The 16,564-nt window shown below is 50.4% G+C and overlaps 1 protein-coding gene across 2 annotated transcripts; it reads right to left on the bottom strand.

Annotated features, from left to right (window-relative positions):
* Positions 1-57: 57 nt before the first annotated feature.
* On the bottom strand, positions 58-8,038 carry CAPNS1 (calpain small subunit 1). 2 transcript variants are annotated; one of them, XM_082439463.1, is made up of 11 exons: positions 7,894-8,038; positions 6,806-7,017; positions 5,844-5,877; positions 5,475-5,564; positions 5,249-5,306; positions 5,087-5,151; positions 3,116-3,184; positions 2,936-3,014; positions 2,682-2,798; positions 739-797; positions 58-553 (listed from the first exon to the last, which is right to left on the bottom strand). In XM_082439463.1, exons 2-11 carry the CDS (start codon positions 6,997-6,999, stop codon positions 527-529), a joined length of 792 nt encoding a protein of 263 aa, XP_082295589.1. In that variant the 5' UTR covers positions 7,000-7,017; positions 7,894-8,038; the 3' UTR covers positions 58-526. The 2 variants fall into 2 exon arrangements, with proteins under 2 accessions (XP_082295589.1, XP_082295590.1); XM_082439464.1 differs by having other exon boundaries at positions 7,897-8,027.
* Between the last annotated feature and the right edge of the window lie 8,526 nt (positions 8,039-16,564).

The raw sequence follows: 16,564 nt of genomic DNA on the forward strand, positions 1-16,564 counted from the left end.
TGCCCCAAACAGAGCCAGAGCCACCCCTCAACTCTCAGAACAGGAGGCAGATCTCAGAGAGAGCAGCAACTAGGGTGCATTTATTTCCTCCTGGGCCTGGCAGGCTGGGAGCAGAATACAGACAAAGGCACTGGGGCATGTGGCCTATTATAGCCTGGAGTTCAGCTGCCTGGGTGGTAACTGAATGGGTGTGCCAGAGTGTGTAGGGACTGGAGTCATCCTCCCAGAACTGAGAAGGGCCCTTGGGGTGTGCAAGCAACACAAACGTTGGGCTTGGCACAGATGCAAGAGAGGGATTATGGAGTAGATGTGAGATGGGTGTGCTGGGGCAGGGTGTGTTGAAGCATGTTGGGCCCTGGCTGTTGACAGAGAATCCAGGTGCCAAGGGCTGGGAGAACAGAAAGGCCTGTGGGTCAGCAGGAGCCATGAAGATGTGACTGCAAACAGGATCAGCCCTGGGGGAGACCGAAGAGTCCAAGGCGACTCCTACAGCGAGGTGATGAGGGGGCAGGTCTGGGACTCCCATTCAGGAATACATGGTCAGCTGTAGCCACTGGGGAGAGGAAGGCACCGAGAGTGAGGATCAGGGAACCTAAGAATACCAGCAGCCCTTCTCTGCCCTCACCCAGGGGTCGCTGGGAAAATAGGAGGGAGGGAGCCCCAGCCCAGAGCTGGTACATGGGACTGAGGGGAGGGGCCCCCTGCTAGGATCCCACATCCCAGCATGGGGGTTCTTACCTCCTGGATGTTCACCTGGATTTGTCCAGTGCCATCTCTGTCAAGAGATTTGAAGGCACCTGGTGAAAGGAAGGGTTGGAGGGATTGGCTTTTAGGATAAAAATATATTAATATATGGGATGACAATAATAATGGCTAGTACTCTGTGCCAAGCAATGTATAAAGCGCTTTCCATGTATGAACTCATTTAATCCAATTCTGTGAGATAAGTGTCATTTAAAAATAAGGCACAGAGGGATCTCCCTGGTGGTCCAGTGGGTAAGACTCCACGCTCTCAATGCAGGGGGCCCGGGTTCAATCCCTGGTTCGGGAGCTAGATCCCACATGCATGCCACAACTAAGAAGTCCACATGCCGCAACTAAAAAGAAAAAGATCCTGTATGCCGCAACAAAGATCCCACGTGCCACAACTAAGACCCAGCGCAGCCAAAATAAATAAATAATAAATAAATATTTTTTTAAAAAATGAAAAACAAATAAGGCACAGAGAAATGTAGTGATGTGCCCCATGTCACAGAGCGAAAAAGTGAGGAAACTGGGATTGGAACCCAGACTGCTACCCACCTCAGTAATGGGCTCCATATCCTGACCTGCATGCCCCCCATCACCCCTCTGCCCAAGCCCCAGCCTCCCACTGACCGGCTCCACACGGTTCCAGCCTAAGCAGGCTACCGGAAGGAGGTGCTGCACTTCCTGCTCCTACAGTCTGGTGTGGTCCCCACTCCTGCCCTGAAACTCGACTCCATGTTCCTCACTCACAGCCAAACCAGTAGGCAAACAGGCGCCCATACTGTCTTTGTGGCTTCTCTTTCACTCACCACTCAGTTACCACCCTCAAGGGCCCACTCGCCTAGTATCCCGGATGTTGCAGTCACTGCTGGCCCTCTTGCTGGTAAATCCAAGGCCATTTCTTGGGCCCTCTTCATACATGACTTTTGGCATCATCTGCCCTATCGTCCTCTCCCACCTTCCCTTCATGTCCCCGACATACCTGCCCCCTTTTCCTCTCCCCATGCTCTTAATGCATTGTCCTCCCTGGGCTCTTGGGAGGCCGGGAGGTCTTCCTAAAGCTAAACCTGAGACCCTGTCATTCCCCTGCCTGGACCCTGTCCACTGTCCCCAGTAGAGTCTGAGCACCCCTGAACTTGGCATTCACAGCCTGCACAGCCTGACCAGGCCCATTGCTCCTGCCTCCTTTTATGCAACTCTCTCAGACAAATCTGAGTTCAAATTCTAGCTTTGCAACTTCCTAGCTAAGTGGCTGTGAGCAAGAAATTTTGCCTCCTTGAATCCTAGGTTCCTCCTCCAGAAAATGGGGACAATAATTCCCACTTCGCAGGGCTGTCTCAAGGATTCAGTGCGTTCATGTTCACAAGAGCCCTCATGATCCAGCCCCTACTGACCCCTCCCAGCCTTATGTCTCCCCATCCCACCCCCTTCCTTTCTAGCACTCTGAACCAAGTCCAACCAAAATCATCCAAAGCACCATCTACTCTTTCCTTTCTAGGCCTTCGCACAGGCTGTTCCCGCTGCAGCGCTCGTCCCCACCCTCTTGCTGGGGTCACTCCTCCTCATCCATCAGGTCTCCACTCACATGTGCCCTCCCTCCTCCAGGAAGCCCTCCTTGACCCCTTAAGCTGCATCAGGTGCCTTGTTAGGGTTGAATAGCTGTGAGAGCTCCCCCAGTCACAAATCTAAACCCCATCTGCCCTGAGCTTCCCCCTCACAGCCCTCATCGCTCTGCCTAGGCTTCCCCGATCCCACTGTCTGGTAATTTGCCTCCCCTCCTCTGGACTGTGAGTAACATGAGGGCAGAAACTAGGGCTGTTTCAGTCACTGCTGTGCCCCTAACATTGCCCACCTCAGGGTCAGGCTCAGAGGAGGCTTGGCGGATGGAAGTTGGACAAATCCCCACCCAGGAAGAGAGCTGGGGTGTCACTCACGGAACATGGCATCCAGTCTGACCAGGCAGCTGATGAAGTTGTCAAAATCCATGTTCCCTCCCTCATCTGAGTAGCGTCGGATGATCATGTTGTAGAGATGCTCATTCAGGTGGAATCCTGAGAACGACTGTCTCTCAGGTGTGGGGGCCACGGAGCCCAGCCCTCCCAGCCCCAGGATTCAGGCTCAGCCCAGCTCAGTGGGGGCTGCCTCACCAGTCCCACCCCCAGCCCCATCACGTTCCCGCCAGCCACACCTGCTGCCTCAAAGGCCCCCGGGAGTTCACTGCTGCCAATGGTCCCTGAACTGTCAATGTCAAACTGTTTGTATATGGCCTGTGGGGACAAGGAGGTCAGGGTTCAACTAAGCATCACGGGGCATGGCATCTCCATGGCTTGGGGGTCTCTGTGCTAGGAGTTTCAGAGGCTGCGCACACCTGCCACTTTTTGATGTTGTTCCACAAGTACTTGAATTCCTCGAAGCCCAGTTTGCCGGTCGTGTCACTCTGGTGAGAGGGTGTTAAGAATAAATGTACCCAGATGTGTGCACTGTGTACATGATGATGATAATGGCCAAGCAGGGGAACCTGGGCTAAAACCCCAGCTCCCATCCCACCCTAGTCATGTCACCTTGGGTGTGGCTTCATTGTTCATTTTGCCATACTTATTTTAGTCTATATTTCTAAATGATAAGGACTCTCTTTAAACATAACCACGGGGAATTCCTCATTTATAAAATTCTTCAACAGTAATTCAATGTTATAAATGTTAGGACATGTAAAAAACAAGGGTATATGGGGCTTCCCTGGTGACGCAGTGGTTAAGAATCCGCCTGCCAATGCAGGGGACACGGGTTCAAGCCCTGGTCCAGGAAGATCCCACATGCCGCTGAGCAACTAAGCCTGTGCGCCACAACTAGTGAGCCTGGGCTCTAGAGCCCGCGAGCCACAACTACTGAGCCCACGTGCCACAACTACTGAAGCCCGCGCACCTAGAGCCTGTGCTCCGCAACAAGAGAAGCCACTGCAATGAGAAGCCCGTGCACCACAACGGAGAGTAGCCCCTGCTCGCCGCAACTAGAGAAAGCCCACATGCAGCAACGAAGACCCAATGCAGCCATAAGTAAATAAATAAATATATGATTTTAAAAAAGAAACAAAAAAAAACAACAACAAAAAAAAAACAAGGGTATCTTAGAACTCTAAGGAAATAAGGTGATGAGAGTAAATACCTGCTGGGTTTGTGATAAAAAGTGAATGAGGGCAAAAAAAAAAAAAAAAAAAAAAGTGAATGAGGGGCTTCCCTGGTGGCGCAGTTGTTAAGAATCCGCCTCACAATGCAGGGGACATGGGTTCAAGCCCTGGTCTGGGAAGATCCCACATTCCGTAGAGCAACTAAGCCCGTGCGCCACAACTACTGAGCTTGTACCCTAGAGCCCGCGAGCCACAACTACTGAGCCCGCGTGCCACAACTACTGAAGCCCATGCACCTAGAGCCGGTGCTCTGCAACAAGAGAAGCCACCACAGTGAGAAGCCTGCGCACCGCAACGAAGAGTAGCCCCCGCTTGCAGCAACTAGAGAAAGCCCACGTGCAGCAACGAAGACCCAACGCAGCCAAAAAAAAAATAAATAAATATAAATAAACAAATAAATAAAAGTGAATGAGAGGGCTGTATATTGGTATAAAGCCCTTAGCTCAGGGGTTGGCACTTGATAAATTCTAAATAAACAGCAACAATGGCCAAGACTTATCAAATGACCAAGTACACGTCAGATAGTGCTAAGCTTCTCAGGAATGTCACTTTTGTCACTAAATCCTCAAGACACCAGTCCCACCAGTATTATACCCCAGTGACAGAGAAACAGATTCGAGCTGAAAAATCTACCTGGGTGAGATCATGGTAACAGTTAGCATGTACACACCACTTATGTGCTATGTACTGTGCTAAACCATTTGCATGCAACTCCAATTTGGTATCACCATTATCATTCACCCGATTTTACAGAGAGGCAAATTGAGGCACAGAGAGGCTCAGTAACCTTGCTAAGGGCAGAGCTGGATTTGTTTAACCCTATGCAACATGTTATGACAGCTGATGTTATTATGTATTGCCGTATGTCCAAGGTGGGTGTGTGTTCTAATATATACATGTCTACATCTGTGGGTATGAAAGCTACACACTGACTGCCCCAATCATGCTCTCAGAAAATCCCCTCTTGGGAATTCCCTGGCAGTCCGGTGGTTAGGACTCCTCACCCTCACTGCCGAGGGCCCGGGTTCAATCCCTGACTGGGGAACTAAGATCCCACAAGCCATGCAGCACAGCCAAAAAAAAAAAAAAGAAAGAAAAGCAAAAAAGAAAATCCCCTCTTCACCAAGGCCTCCACCAGACTGCCCTCAAGGATACATCCATAACAGCCACCATGCTGCGACATGTGTCAATGCCAAAACCATCAGTCTTCAGATCAGGATCTGTGGGATGCAGGTTGAAAGTCAGAGGCCAGAGATCACAGCTACCCCAGCCGCCATGCCTCTAAACCTGCCCTGTGTGTTGACCCCAGTCACTCACGTCGGGTCACGACTTTGTTGAGAATGTTCATGAGTTCTGTGGCACTGACCTCCATGTCCTAGGGGGAGAAGTTAGGAATGGGTCAGGGGTGACTGAAAGGGGTCTGGGCATGTCATGAAGGAGGATGGGAACTTTGGGATTGCCATGGTCAAATGTACATGTAAAGGGCATCCAGAGGGAAGGCATGTAAAGATTAGGACACTTCTGAGGGCCCCAGGTTACTTACCTCTCCAGCCAGTTGGGCAAAGAGCCTCCGGAACTGCCGGACCTCCTCACTCTCATTGGCCTCGATGTTGGAGTAATGGGTGCGAGGGGGCTGCAGAGGGAGGAGATCTCAGAGCAGGTAGGGGGAGGGGTGCCCTGGCCAGGACAGCCTTAGGTGGGAAAGTCAGAGTGGCCTGGGTGGCTGAGTGACCAATGAATGAGAAGTGGTCAATGAATAGGGAGTGGATATAGTTAAGTTTAAGGATGTTACAAGGGAGAGACTTAATGAGACAAATTTCATAAGGAGAGGTGTGGGGCTTCTTCAAAGGGACAAGGATGGGTCCTTGTCCCTTTGAAGAAGAGGGGTCTCCGATTATGAAGGGTGGCTTACCGGGGGCTCTGGGTTGTACTGCGCAGCCGCCTCACTGAAGGGAAACAAGGGGGAGTTAGGGCCAGGGGGCGGGGCCTCCAACGGGCAGCACCAGCCCCCACACCCCAAGCCCCCAACCCCCAGCTCGCCGCCCTACCTACCTCTTCCCTCCGCCCGCCTCATCAGTCCTTGTCCTCACCTGTCCCTATCCTCGCTGCCCTGGTTGTGCCCCCACGGTAGGACACCCTCTTGCCAGGGCACACCTACGCAATGGCAGATTCCTCAAAAGACGAGAGCTCACTTCATAGAAGCTCGGCCCCAGCTTCCCGGGGCCCCACCCTCCTGGGTTCCACCTGTCTAGGAACTTGCTCCATCGCCACGGCTTCTTAACACTTGTGTCTTCCCAAGATCCCACCCCAGCTCCATTAGTTCTCACCCCTTTAAGGGATCACACTCAGTGGCCAAGACTAACGAGGCCCCTACCGACGCCCTGCCCTACCTCCACCAGGACATTTTTCTGTTTTAACCAGCCAGTTCCCAGCCAGGCCCTGTCCCTTCAAGGCCATATCCCCTGTCCCATTACGGTTAGACCTCTTCTGGGCACACCTCATTGACCCACCTACGAGGGCCACGCCGCGCCCATAAGACTAGCCTTGCCCCCATGAAGTGATACGCAGCCTCACTGGCTCCGCCCCCTTAACGTTTGTCTGCAGGTTAGCGGAAGTAGGCCGCGCCAGCCCCATTAAGCCCCACCTCCCAAAGCCCCGCCGGTCCCATCCGATTGTGTCCCCACAACAGACTACCCCCATGTCAAGCCCCGCCCCCATGAACTCATTACGGTCGGCCCCCGCAAGGCCGGTCTCCTAGCCCAGGCCCGGCCCAGCCTAATTAAGGTTCCTGGTCAGTGTCCAGGTTACCCCATTCTATCCTGGCTGGACAAGCCTCTTCCTCCAGGCCCCGCCCCTCCTCAGGCCCCGCCTTACCTAATGGCGCTAATGACCCCGCCCAGGATGCGCATGGCAGTTCCGCCACCACCGCCGCCGCCGCCTCCTCCTCCGCCGCCGCCGCCTCCGGCCCCGCTGATCAGGCCTCCGAGCACATTCCCTAGGCCCCCGCCCAGGCCCCCGCCTCCCCCGCCGCCTCCTCCACCCTTCAAGAACGAGTTAACCAGGAACATGGCTGTGACTCAAGATTCCTGAGGAGGGAAAAAGGGGTCAGGTGGCTGTCTCGTCCCTGAGCCCGCCCCTTCCCCCACAGAAATACGCATTTCTGACTGCTGGACTTGGGGGAGTGATATGAAGCCTCTAGGCGGAGACCTATCCTCCGGCTGCGGCTTGAGGGTCCATTCGGGATGGGGTCTGGGCTTCTGGGGGAAGGTAGTTCTTGGCTGGGTGGCATAGGGACGCAAGATCAGGTTTGAAACCTCCTCCCGGCCCAAAGGGTCCGCGTCTGGCTTGAAGGACTCTGGGCTGAGTCTACGCATAGGCATCATTAGGCACCAGACACCGGCCAGGTCAAGTGGGGTTCTCGAGATGGGGGCCCCAAGCTGGCTCTCGAATCTGAGATCCAGAGCCCTAAGACTGATTTAGGGGTTTGGGGTGGGTCGGGAGCGTGGATCAGAAATTCTCCGCCTGGAGGCTCCTGGAGCAGAGTTTAGGAAATCCAGAATGTGGGCTTGAGGGTTTAGGTACAACCAGCAGCGGGATTACAGTCTCATCGCTGTGTCTATGGGTTCGGGCCTAAGATATTGAGTGTGAGTCCCGGGGCCCGGGATAACGGAGTCCCCGTTAGAATTGAGAGCACGAATCCAGGATCGTGGTCCTGGAGGCCACACCCAGGGCTGAATTTACGGGGTGCCTCTCAAATCCATGGGCTCCTATTTTAGATCCTGAGAGGGAGGGTGGAAAAGTCCCCCGGGCGGGATAACTAGGGCCGGACAGATCTGGGGGTTCGGATCTGAGATCGTGGGTGTGGTGGACCCCTGAGGCCAAGATTTGAGGATCTCTTCGGGTCGGGAGGCCTCCAGGGCCGGGTTTACGGAGTGCAGGGGGAGTCCGGACTGGGCGCTCACCACCTCGCTCGCGCGTCGGCCGGTCCGCTAGTCTGTGCGGCTCCGGGGCCTCCGGCTGCGTCCGGCTCCGCAGGGAGGGGCGGGTGACTCAGGCGGAAGAGGCCGTATTAGGCACTCGCTGGGCGGCCCAGCGGCATCCGCACGGTCCTAGAGCCGACATTGAAACTGCGCGTGTGCCTTCCGGCACCGCCTCCTGTAATGGGGTGCGGCCGCCCGGGCTCAGTCCTGCGTTTCCGGTGCCTCGCATTCCGACACCGCCCTGACTTTAAAGAGCTGAGGTCTTTCCCTACACTTGGTTCCAGGTGCAGGCACCCGGGGACGAGAACTCCGAGGTGACTTGAGGCCTCGTCGTGCCCAAGGTCACCCCCTAGTGTTGTAGTGTGAATGTTCGCCCCAAAGCCAGCCTCCACCCGCTCACAGATGTGGTTTTCGGCCTCCTCGGAAAGGAACTCTTGGGGCTCTTGGGACTTGTCCCCTATCCTAGCCTTGTCGCGACAAGCAGCATCTGGAGGCCCCGAGTTATGTTTGGCCCACAGTCCGGGGACAAGCGCCCGCATCTGTGGCGGGGATCCTGCGGCACAGCCCTGGTGGCGGTCCAGTTCCGCCTACGAATTGGACTGTCTTGTGCCTTCTCCATCCACACCCCTTGACCCCCTGAGTCAGGGTCACCAGGGTCACCAGGTCACCATTTTTCCTGGACGGGCCCAAAGTGTAGTCTCAGTCTTACAGTCTCTAAAGAGGGGCCCAGACACAGGAAGAGTCTCCTGGCCACAGCCTGGTTTCTGAGACTAGATGTTCCCAAGGTCGGGTGGTGGGCAGGGTGCGGAATGCAGCTGAGAGGGAAAATGGCAACCGAAGCCACCTCTGGGTATCTTTCCCTTGCTGTCTGCTTCCAACGTCCAACCTGTGAGGGCCCAGTACTTTTTCCGGGCTCCTCAGAGGGAGCTAAATCTGGCTCCCCCAGGCAGTCTGGCTGTCTAGCCCTTAGCCTCTCCCCGGGAAGCTGGCTCAGCTTGAGTTTGAATCCTTACTTTGCGCTTAATAATTTGGGATCCCAAAACAGTGAGCTGAGCAACAATCTCCTAATCTGTAAAATGCGAACAAAGGTTTCCATGCCCCAACTTTCTAGGCCCCTATCAAAATTAAGCAGTAAATGCTTAGTAAATAGTAGCTATTATCCTCCAGTGCACAGAGGCTGAGTTTTCAGCATCATTACTCTAACGCACTGACTCTTCAATAATATAATTAATATGATAATAGCTCAAATAACAAGCACAACAGACAGAACCCCAGTCACAGCTATGCTTCCTGAAGGCTTGCTGGGGCTGCTACATAAGCCTTATCTATGAGGCAGGAACTAACAGGAGAGAAAATGGAATCTCTGAAGGCAGGGTCACTTCCCTGAGGTCACAGAGGGTGGCAGGACCAGGTCTGAACCTGGGCTTGGCTGATGCCAAAAACTTTTGGTGATGACTAATCTGGATTTCCTTCTGACCACACCCCTCCCTGCCAGTCTGAGTAGCTTCCTTCTCTGCCCTCTCCAGGGCCCACTTGCTGACAGGCCTTTGCATGGGCTGTGCCCTCTATCTGTAACACTCCTTCTGCCTTTTTTGCCTGGTTTTTTAGCCACTCAGGTTTTGGTGTCAGCTCAGGAGTCACTTCTTCTAGGAAGCCCTCCCTGTCTGAACCTGAGACTGAAAATGAAGCTTGCAGTTACATGCTTGTAACATACTTTCTCATAGCACTCACTGCCAATTACAATCATATTGTCATCTAGGTCTGGCTCCCTGACCTCTTAACCCTGGCCAGCTCTAAATCTTAGTCCTTCTCTCTAGTCTACTCATGCCATCATGGATCTCCCTCACATGCATGGCTAAAATTCTATCTCTAGGCAATTCCCTGGCGGTTCAGCGGTTAGGACTCCAAGCTTTCACTGCCAAAGGCATGGGTTCAATCCCTGGTGGGGAACTAGGATCCCCCAAGGTGTGCGGTGCAGCCAAAAAAAAAAAAAAAAGAAATCCATCTCTAGGTTATCAACACCCAAGTTTCTATCTTCAGCCCAGATAGTTCTATCTTCAGGATCCTACATTCTGCATCCTACTCAATATCACCATGGGGGTCTTAGAGATGTCTCAAGCTTGACACATCTTAAACTGAGCTCCTGACCTTCCTCCCAAACCTGCTCCCTCCCCACCTTCCACATCTAGGTTAAGGGCACCTCTATCCTTCCAGTGACTGAGACCAAATACCCTAGGTTCATCCTTGACCTCTGTTTCAGACGCACTCCAACTGTCAGCAAACCTTGGTGACTCTACCTACAGAATCTAAATTCTCCTCCCCTTCCCCTGCCCCCAGCCTGGCCCAGCCTCCACCCTCTCCTGCCTGGACAGTTAGAGCAGCCTCCTCCCTGATCCCCCCCAACCCCCACCCCCACCCCCACCCCCACTCCTGAGCCCGCCCTCACAGTCTTTTCCCCAAACACAGCCAGAGGGAGCCTGTGAACACCTGAGGCAGATCAGAAACCTACTGGCTGAGCCCTCCCTTGGCTGCATCTCACCACAGTAAGAGTCAAAATCCTCACAAGGCCACCAAATCCCTCGTGATCTGCCCTGTCACCTCTCTGCCCTCATCTCCTCCCCCTTAAGAAAGTGAGAAGAAACCCTACAGGCAGCTTGACCTGGATGTTCCCAGTTGAACAAAGACAAGACGTAGACGAGGAGGCTCTGCAAATGCAGCGATATCCAAAGAGCCCCTCTCTGGTCACGCTTGGGGGCCGATACTCCATTACCAAGGCCCTCTCTAGCCCCTCCTTAGCGCCTTACCTCTTACTGCCTCAAGACTACACACCTAGTGATCTCAGGAGGGTCCTCTCAGATCTCCGCTTTAACCCCACACTCCTCATCCCACCTGACACTGCTCTTACCATGTATCACCTGCTAACATAGTGTACAGTTTAGGGACTTCCCTGGCGGTCCAGTGGTTAAGACTCCGAGCTTCCACTGCAGGGGGTGCGGGTTCAATCCCTGGTCAGGGAACTAAGATCCTACATGCCATGTGTCATGGCCATACTGTACAGTTTATTTATTTACTCAGTTTCTTGTCTGTTTTCCCCACTGGAATGTGAGCTCCTCGAGCGCAAGGATTTCTGTCTGTCTTGCTCACTGCTATCTACCCAGTTCCTAGAACAGTGCCTGGTTCATCTTAGGTACTCAGATATTTGTTGAAAGAATGAAATGTTTTGTGTGGATTTTCTCTTTGAATTTTCAGCACCATCCATGAGATAGTACAGCAAGCATTACTAAAGTCTCCCACCATCTTCCAGACTCCTTTGAACTCAGATATGGTTATGTGACTTGCTTTGGCCAATAAAAACGTGAATGGAAATGTTGGGGGTGTCACTTCCCAGTAGTAGCACTTAGAGGCCTGTGCAGGATGCTCCATGCTCTAATGCTTTAATGCCCTCGGGTTGCCTAGGCAACTCTGGAAGCTCTGCAAGCACAGAGGTGCCACAGGAAGGAAGCTAGCTAGATCCCTGAGCCGTGGCATGGAGGACATCTGCTAATTTCTGTGAACAAGAAATCAATTTTGAGGTGTTAGTCCACTAAGGGTTAGAACTCATTTGTTACCTCCACATAACCTAGCCTATTCTGACTGATGGTAGAAGTTATTATCATGCCATGAGTTAACCGAGAGATGGGATTACTTGTCCAACATCACACAGCTAATAAGTTCCAGAGTCAAGATTCGAATCCAGGAAGGCTGACTTTGTAGCTTATGCCTCCCCCTCCCCCGGCCCGCCTCCTGGCATGTGGGACCTTAGTTCCCTGACCAGGGATTGAACTCACGCCCCCTGCAGTGGAAGCACTGGAAGTGCAGCGTCTTAACCACTTGACTGCCGGGGAAGGCCTGTAGCTTATGCTTTTAATTCTCACGATTTGCTGCCTCAACGATGTTAATGTTATAATGCCGCCACCAATTAATAAACTCAAAATAGTCATAACTCTCCTAGCTAATGCCGCCTGAGGGTTTGATGGGACCAGGCTGGAGTAACTGCATTACAGGCATGTCTTTCAAGGCCTCTCACAACCCTTTGAGAAAGGAACTAACATGAAAGGAAGTGGAGGTTCAGAGCAGTAGAGTCCTTTGCCTGAGGGGATGGCAGAGCCAGTTTGAACCCAAGCATGGTTGATGCCAAATAGTTCTGTGATGACTACTCCAGTTTACTGTCCTTTCACTGTCCTCCCTTCACCAGTGTATTAGTCAGGGTTTTCCAGACGAGCAGAACCAATAGGATATATAGAGAGAGAGAGGAAGAAAAAGATTTATTATAAGGAAATGGCTCATGAATGATTATGGAGGCTGAGAAGTCACATGATCTGCTCTCTGCAAGCTGGAGGCCCAGGAAAACCAATGGTTTAAGTCCTGGTACAAGTCTGAAGACTGGAGAACCAGGGGAGCCAATGGTGTAAGTCCCAGTCTGAGTGCAGGAGAAGAGGAGAAATCTGATGTTCCAGCTCAGTGGTCAGGCAGAACATGAATTATTCTTTCTGAAACTGAGCAGGATCTTGTGTGGCCTTCCTGGGGACAGACACCCTCCCCTCACCCGTGTCCCCTGCCTCATGTTTGCAGAAAAGCTTTAGCCTCCTAGGCCTTCCCCGAGTTCCAAAAAGCAAATTTAATCAGAGAAGTGAGAAAATGCAGAAACAAAGGAAAACAGTCAAGCAAGACAAAATAATAATAGTTTAGCCATAAAACAAAGTCAAGTACCTTTAGTTCCTTCTCAAGGGCTATAGATAATATCCTGGGCCATATCCTTCAGTTGTTTTTCAGATACTACCCTCATCAGGTGGAAGAAGCTAACTGCATGATGACCATGAGCATGTAGTCCCCAGACTGGATGGAGTCTGAGAATTGATAATGCTGACGCCTGTGATCTCTTGTGGTTACCTCACCACCCACCAATCAGAGAATTGTGCACAAGCTGATTACCTACCTGGCAACCCTCTCCTTCACTGTGTCTTTAAAAACACTTCCCTGAAGGAGTTCGTGTCTGTTGTGCATAACCTACCCATTCTCCTTGCTTGGCCCTGCAATAAATGAATGCTGTACTTTCATTCTCCATAACTTGGCGTCAATAGACTGTCTTTGCTGTGTGTGGGGTGAGCGGGTCAGTTTGGTTCAGTAACACTTTCTGATTCTTTTTGTTCTATTCAGGCCCTCAAAGGATTGGATGATGTTTCCCACCTTAGGGTGGGCAATCTGCTTTGCTTAGTCTACCAATTCAAATGCTAATCTCATCTGGAAACACCCTCACAGACACACCCAGAAATAAAGTTTAGCCCAACAAATATCTGGACACCCTGCATCTCAGTTGAGTTGGTGCATAAAATTAGCTCAGCAGAGGGCACTCTGAGGACCTAGAGGTGAGCAAAGCCCAGGATGGAAGGAGCCTGGGTCTCTGAAAGACTCTGTGGAGCAGAATGACCCCACCGACTTGCATTGGACTACGGTGTGAATTTAAAAAATAGATTTATTAATGGGGAATTCCCTGGCAGTCCAGTGGTTAGAATTCCACGCTTTCACTGCCGAGGGCCTGGGTTTGATCCCTGGTCAGGGAACTGAGATCCCACAAGCCATGCAGCGCAGCCAAAAAAAAAAATTAAGAAAAAAGATTTATTAAGCCACTGAATTTGGGGGGCAGGGGGGATCTTCAGTTAACAGCAGCTAGCCTTATTTACTTTAACTAATACACTCCATGAAGAAAGAGCTCTGTGGTAGACTGATTGCAAAAATAGCTCTATTTTCCACCCCTCCATGTATCCTTGCCCTGTACAATCCGACTTTGCAGTTTCTCACATGAAGGAGTAGAGTCTATTTCCCTACTCTTTGAAGCCAGATTGGCCTTGTCATTAACCAACAGAATGAGGTGGAAGGACAGTGTAATACTTCCCAGCCCAGGCCTCAAGGGGCCTTATGTTCTTCTCTCTCTCTCCCCCCGTGCTCTCAGACAATGCCATCATAACTGTCCAGCACTGAGTTGACCCTCTAGCAAATGACAGATGCAAAAGTAAGCCCAACCAAGATCAGCCAAGCCTGGTCCAGGCCAGCAGAACCATCCAGCGAATCCATACACTTTTTTTTTTTTTTAATGCAATGTTTTCTTTTATTAATATTTATTTATTTATTTTTGGCTGTGTTGGGTCTTAGCTGTGGCATGTGGGATCTTCATTGAGGCGCACAGGCTTCTCTCTAGTTGTGGTGCATGAGCTCAGTAGTGTGGCATGCTGGCTTAGTTGCCCTCGGGGCATGTGGGATCTTAGTTCCCCGACCAGGGATCAAACTTGTGTCCCCTGCATTGGAAGGCGGATTCTTTACCACTGGACCACCAGGGAAGTCCCTAATCCATAGACTTGTGAGAATAATAAATGATTATTTATTATTATTTTTTAAATTTATTTTTGCCTGCATTGGGTCTTCCTTGCCGTGCGTGGGCTTTCTCTAGCTGTGGCGAGCGGGGCTGCTCTTCGTTGCGGTGCGCGGGCTCTAGGAGCGCGGGCTTCAGTAATCATGGCATGTGGGCTTAGTAGTTGTGGCTTGCAGGCTCAGTAGTTGTGGCTCACAGGCTTAGTTGCTCCACGGAATGTGGGATCTTCCCGGGTCAGGGCTCGAACCCATGTCCCCTGCATTGGCAGGCGGATTCTTAACCACTGTGCCACCAGGGAAGCCCAATGACTATATTTTTGAGGCACTAAGTTTTGGTGTGGTTTGTCACATAGCAATAGCTATCTGATACAGGCTCCATGACCAAACAAATTCAGAAAATAATGCCTAGGAGATTCCCTCTTGTAGAGTTATCATGGACTCTAGCATGTTAATGAAAATTCCTGCAACGAAGCAGCTCATCTAACTTTGTTCAAGACAGCAAAGCCCACATTTCTTTTATCAAGGAACCCTTTTATCTTTGAGTATTCATTAACATCTCCTTGGAAATTTGTGAAGCTTTTTTTTGCTTTGTTTTTTCTTGTTATAATAATACAAAAAAAAAAAAAGGTGCCATGACAATCCTTTCACAAACCTTACCCACTTCCCTGATTATTTCCAGGGGCCAAATTCCTAGAAACATTAATGATGGGTCAACAGATGTGCACATTTTCAGGCTTTGGTGTCAGGCTGCACAGTCATTCTCCAGAAAGGTGGTTGCCATTCACATCTCAACCATGGTGGATGGGTCCCTTGTTGCCCTGAACGGTCCTCAGCTTTGGGAAACCAAAATTTAAACATCTTTGCATATATGAGACAAAAGGAGTTATCTCAGTATTTTAAGTGACATTTTTCAAATACTAGTGGGGGTAAACTTGGCTTTCATATTTTGTTGGCCATTGGGATTTCTTCTATAAATTGTCTTCCTATTCTATGCTCATTTTTATTTATTAGCTTTTCGTGTTAATTTCACATTACTTTATTAATATCTTCATTCCTTAAGGGTGTTAACCAAATTTCTATCATTTTTTTTGTTGCAAATATACTTCTCTAATGCATATTTACTTCAATGTTGGCCATGCCTTTTTTTGAAAATGTATATCCATTATCTCTCTTTTTTAATTAATTAATTTAATTTTTATTTTATTTTTGGCTGCATTGGGTCTTCATTGCAGCGCGTGGGCTTTTCTCTAGTTGTGGCCAGCAGGGGCTACTTTTCGTTGCAGTGCACGGGCTTCTCACTGCAGTGGCTTCTCTTGTTGCGGAGCACAGGCTCTAGATGCACGGGCTTCAGTAGTTGTGGCATGTGGGCTCAGTAGTTGTGGCACACGGGCTTAGTTGCTCCATGGCCTGTGGGATCTTCCCGGACCAGGGCTCGAACCTGTGTCCCCTGCATTGGCAGGCGGATTCTTAACCACTGTGCCACCAGGGAAGCCCAGCCATGCCTTTTTTAGACATATAAAACATTTGGCTTTTTATACAGTCAAATTCATCTATCTTTTACTTGGTGGTTTGTTCCCCCACACATTGAAGTTCTGAAAGTCTTTCCTCATACAGGGGTCATTTACTATTTGCTGGTGAAAATCTTTAGCTTTTCATGGTGTAATCTCCCCCCACCAAATAAAATACCTAATTGATATTTTTCCCCCAAAAGGTGAGGGATCAACCCAATTGGTATGACATGATGCTTCTATTATAAATTCTTACATTCTCCAGTCTGGCCAATGATTCTTTTATATTACCCAATAGATTGTTTTTACACTAAAACCACACTTTAAATTATGTAAGCTCCATGAAGACAGGAGTTTTGTCTGTTTTGGTCACTGCTGTAGCCACAGAACCCAGAAAGGTGCCTGGCACGTGGCAGGATCTCAATAAATATCTGTTGAATGAATGAGTGAATGAATGAGTGGATTGATGGGTGAATGAATACATATTCCAGGCCCTGTGCTGGTATTGTGATTGTTTTTATATTGTGAAAAACATGTTATCCCTTCTTCTGCAAACCCAGAAAACATTTCCTTAATCCTGCATCAGTTAGCTTTTGCTCCATAACAAACCATACCAAAATTAGTAGCCTAAAGGAACAATAATTTTTATTACTTTTCATGATTCTGTGGCTCAGGAATTTAAACAGGCACAGCTTGGTCTTTAAGCAACATCTAAGACAGGAGCAGGGAGCTATCCGGTT

Source organism: Balaenoptera physalus (genome assembly GCF_965194825.1).
Source record: "Balaenoptera physalus genome assembly, chromosome: 19".
Taxonomy (NCBI): domain Eukaryota; kingdom Metazoa; phylum Chordata; class Mammalia; order Artiodactyla; family Balaenopteridae; genus Balaenoptera; species Balaenoptera physalus.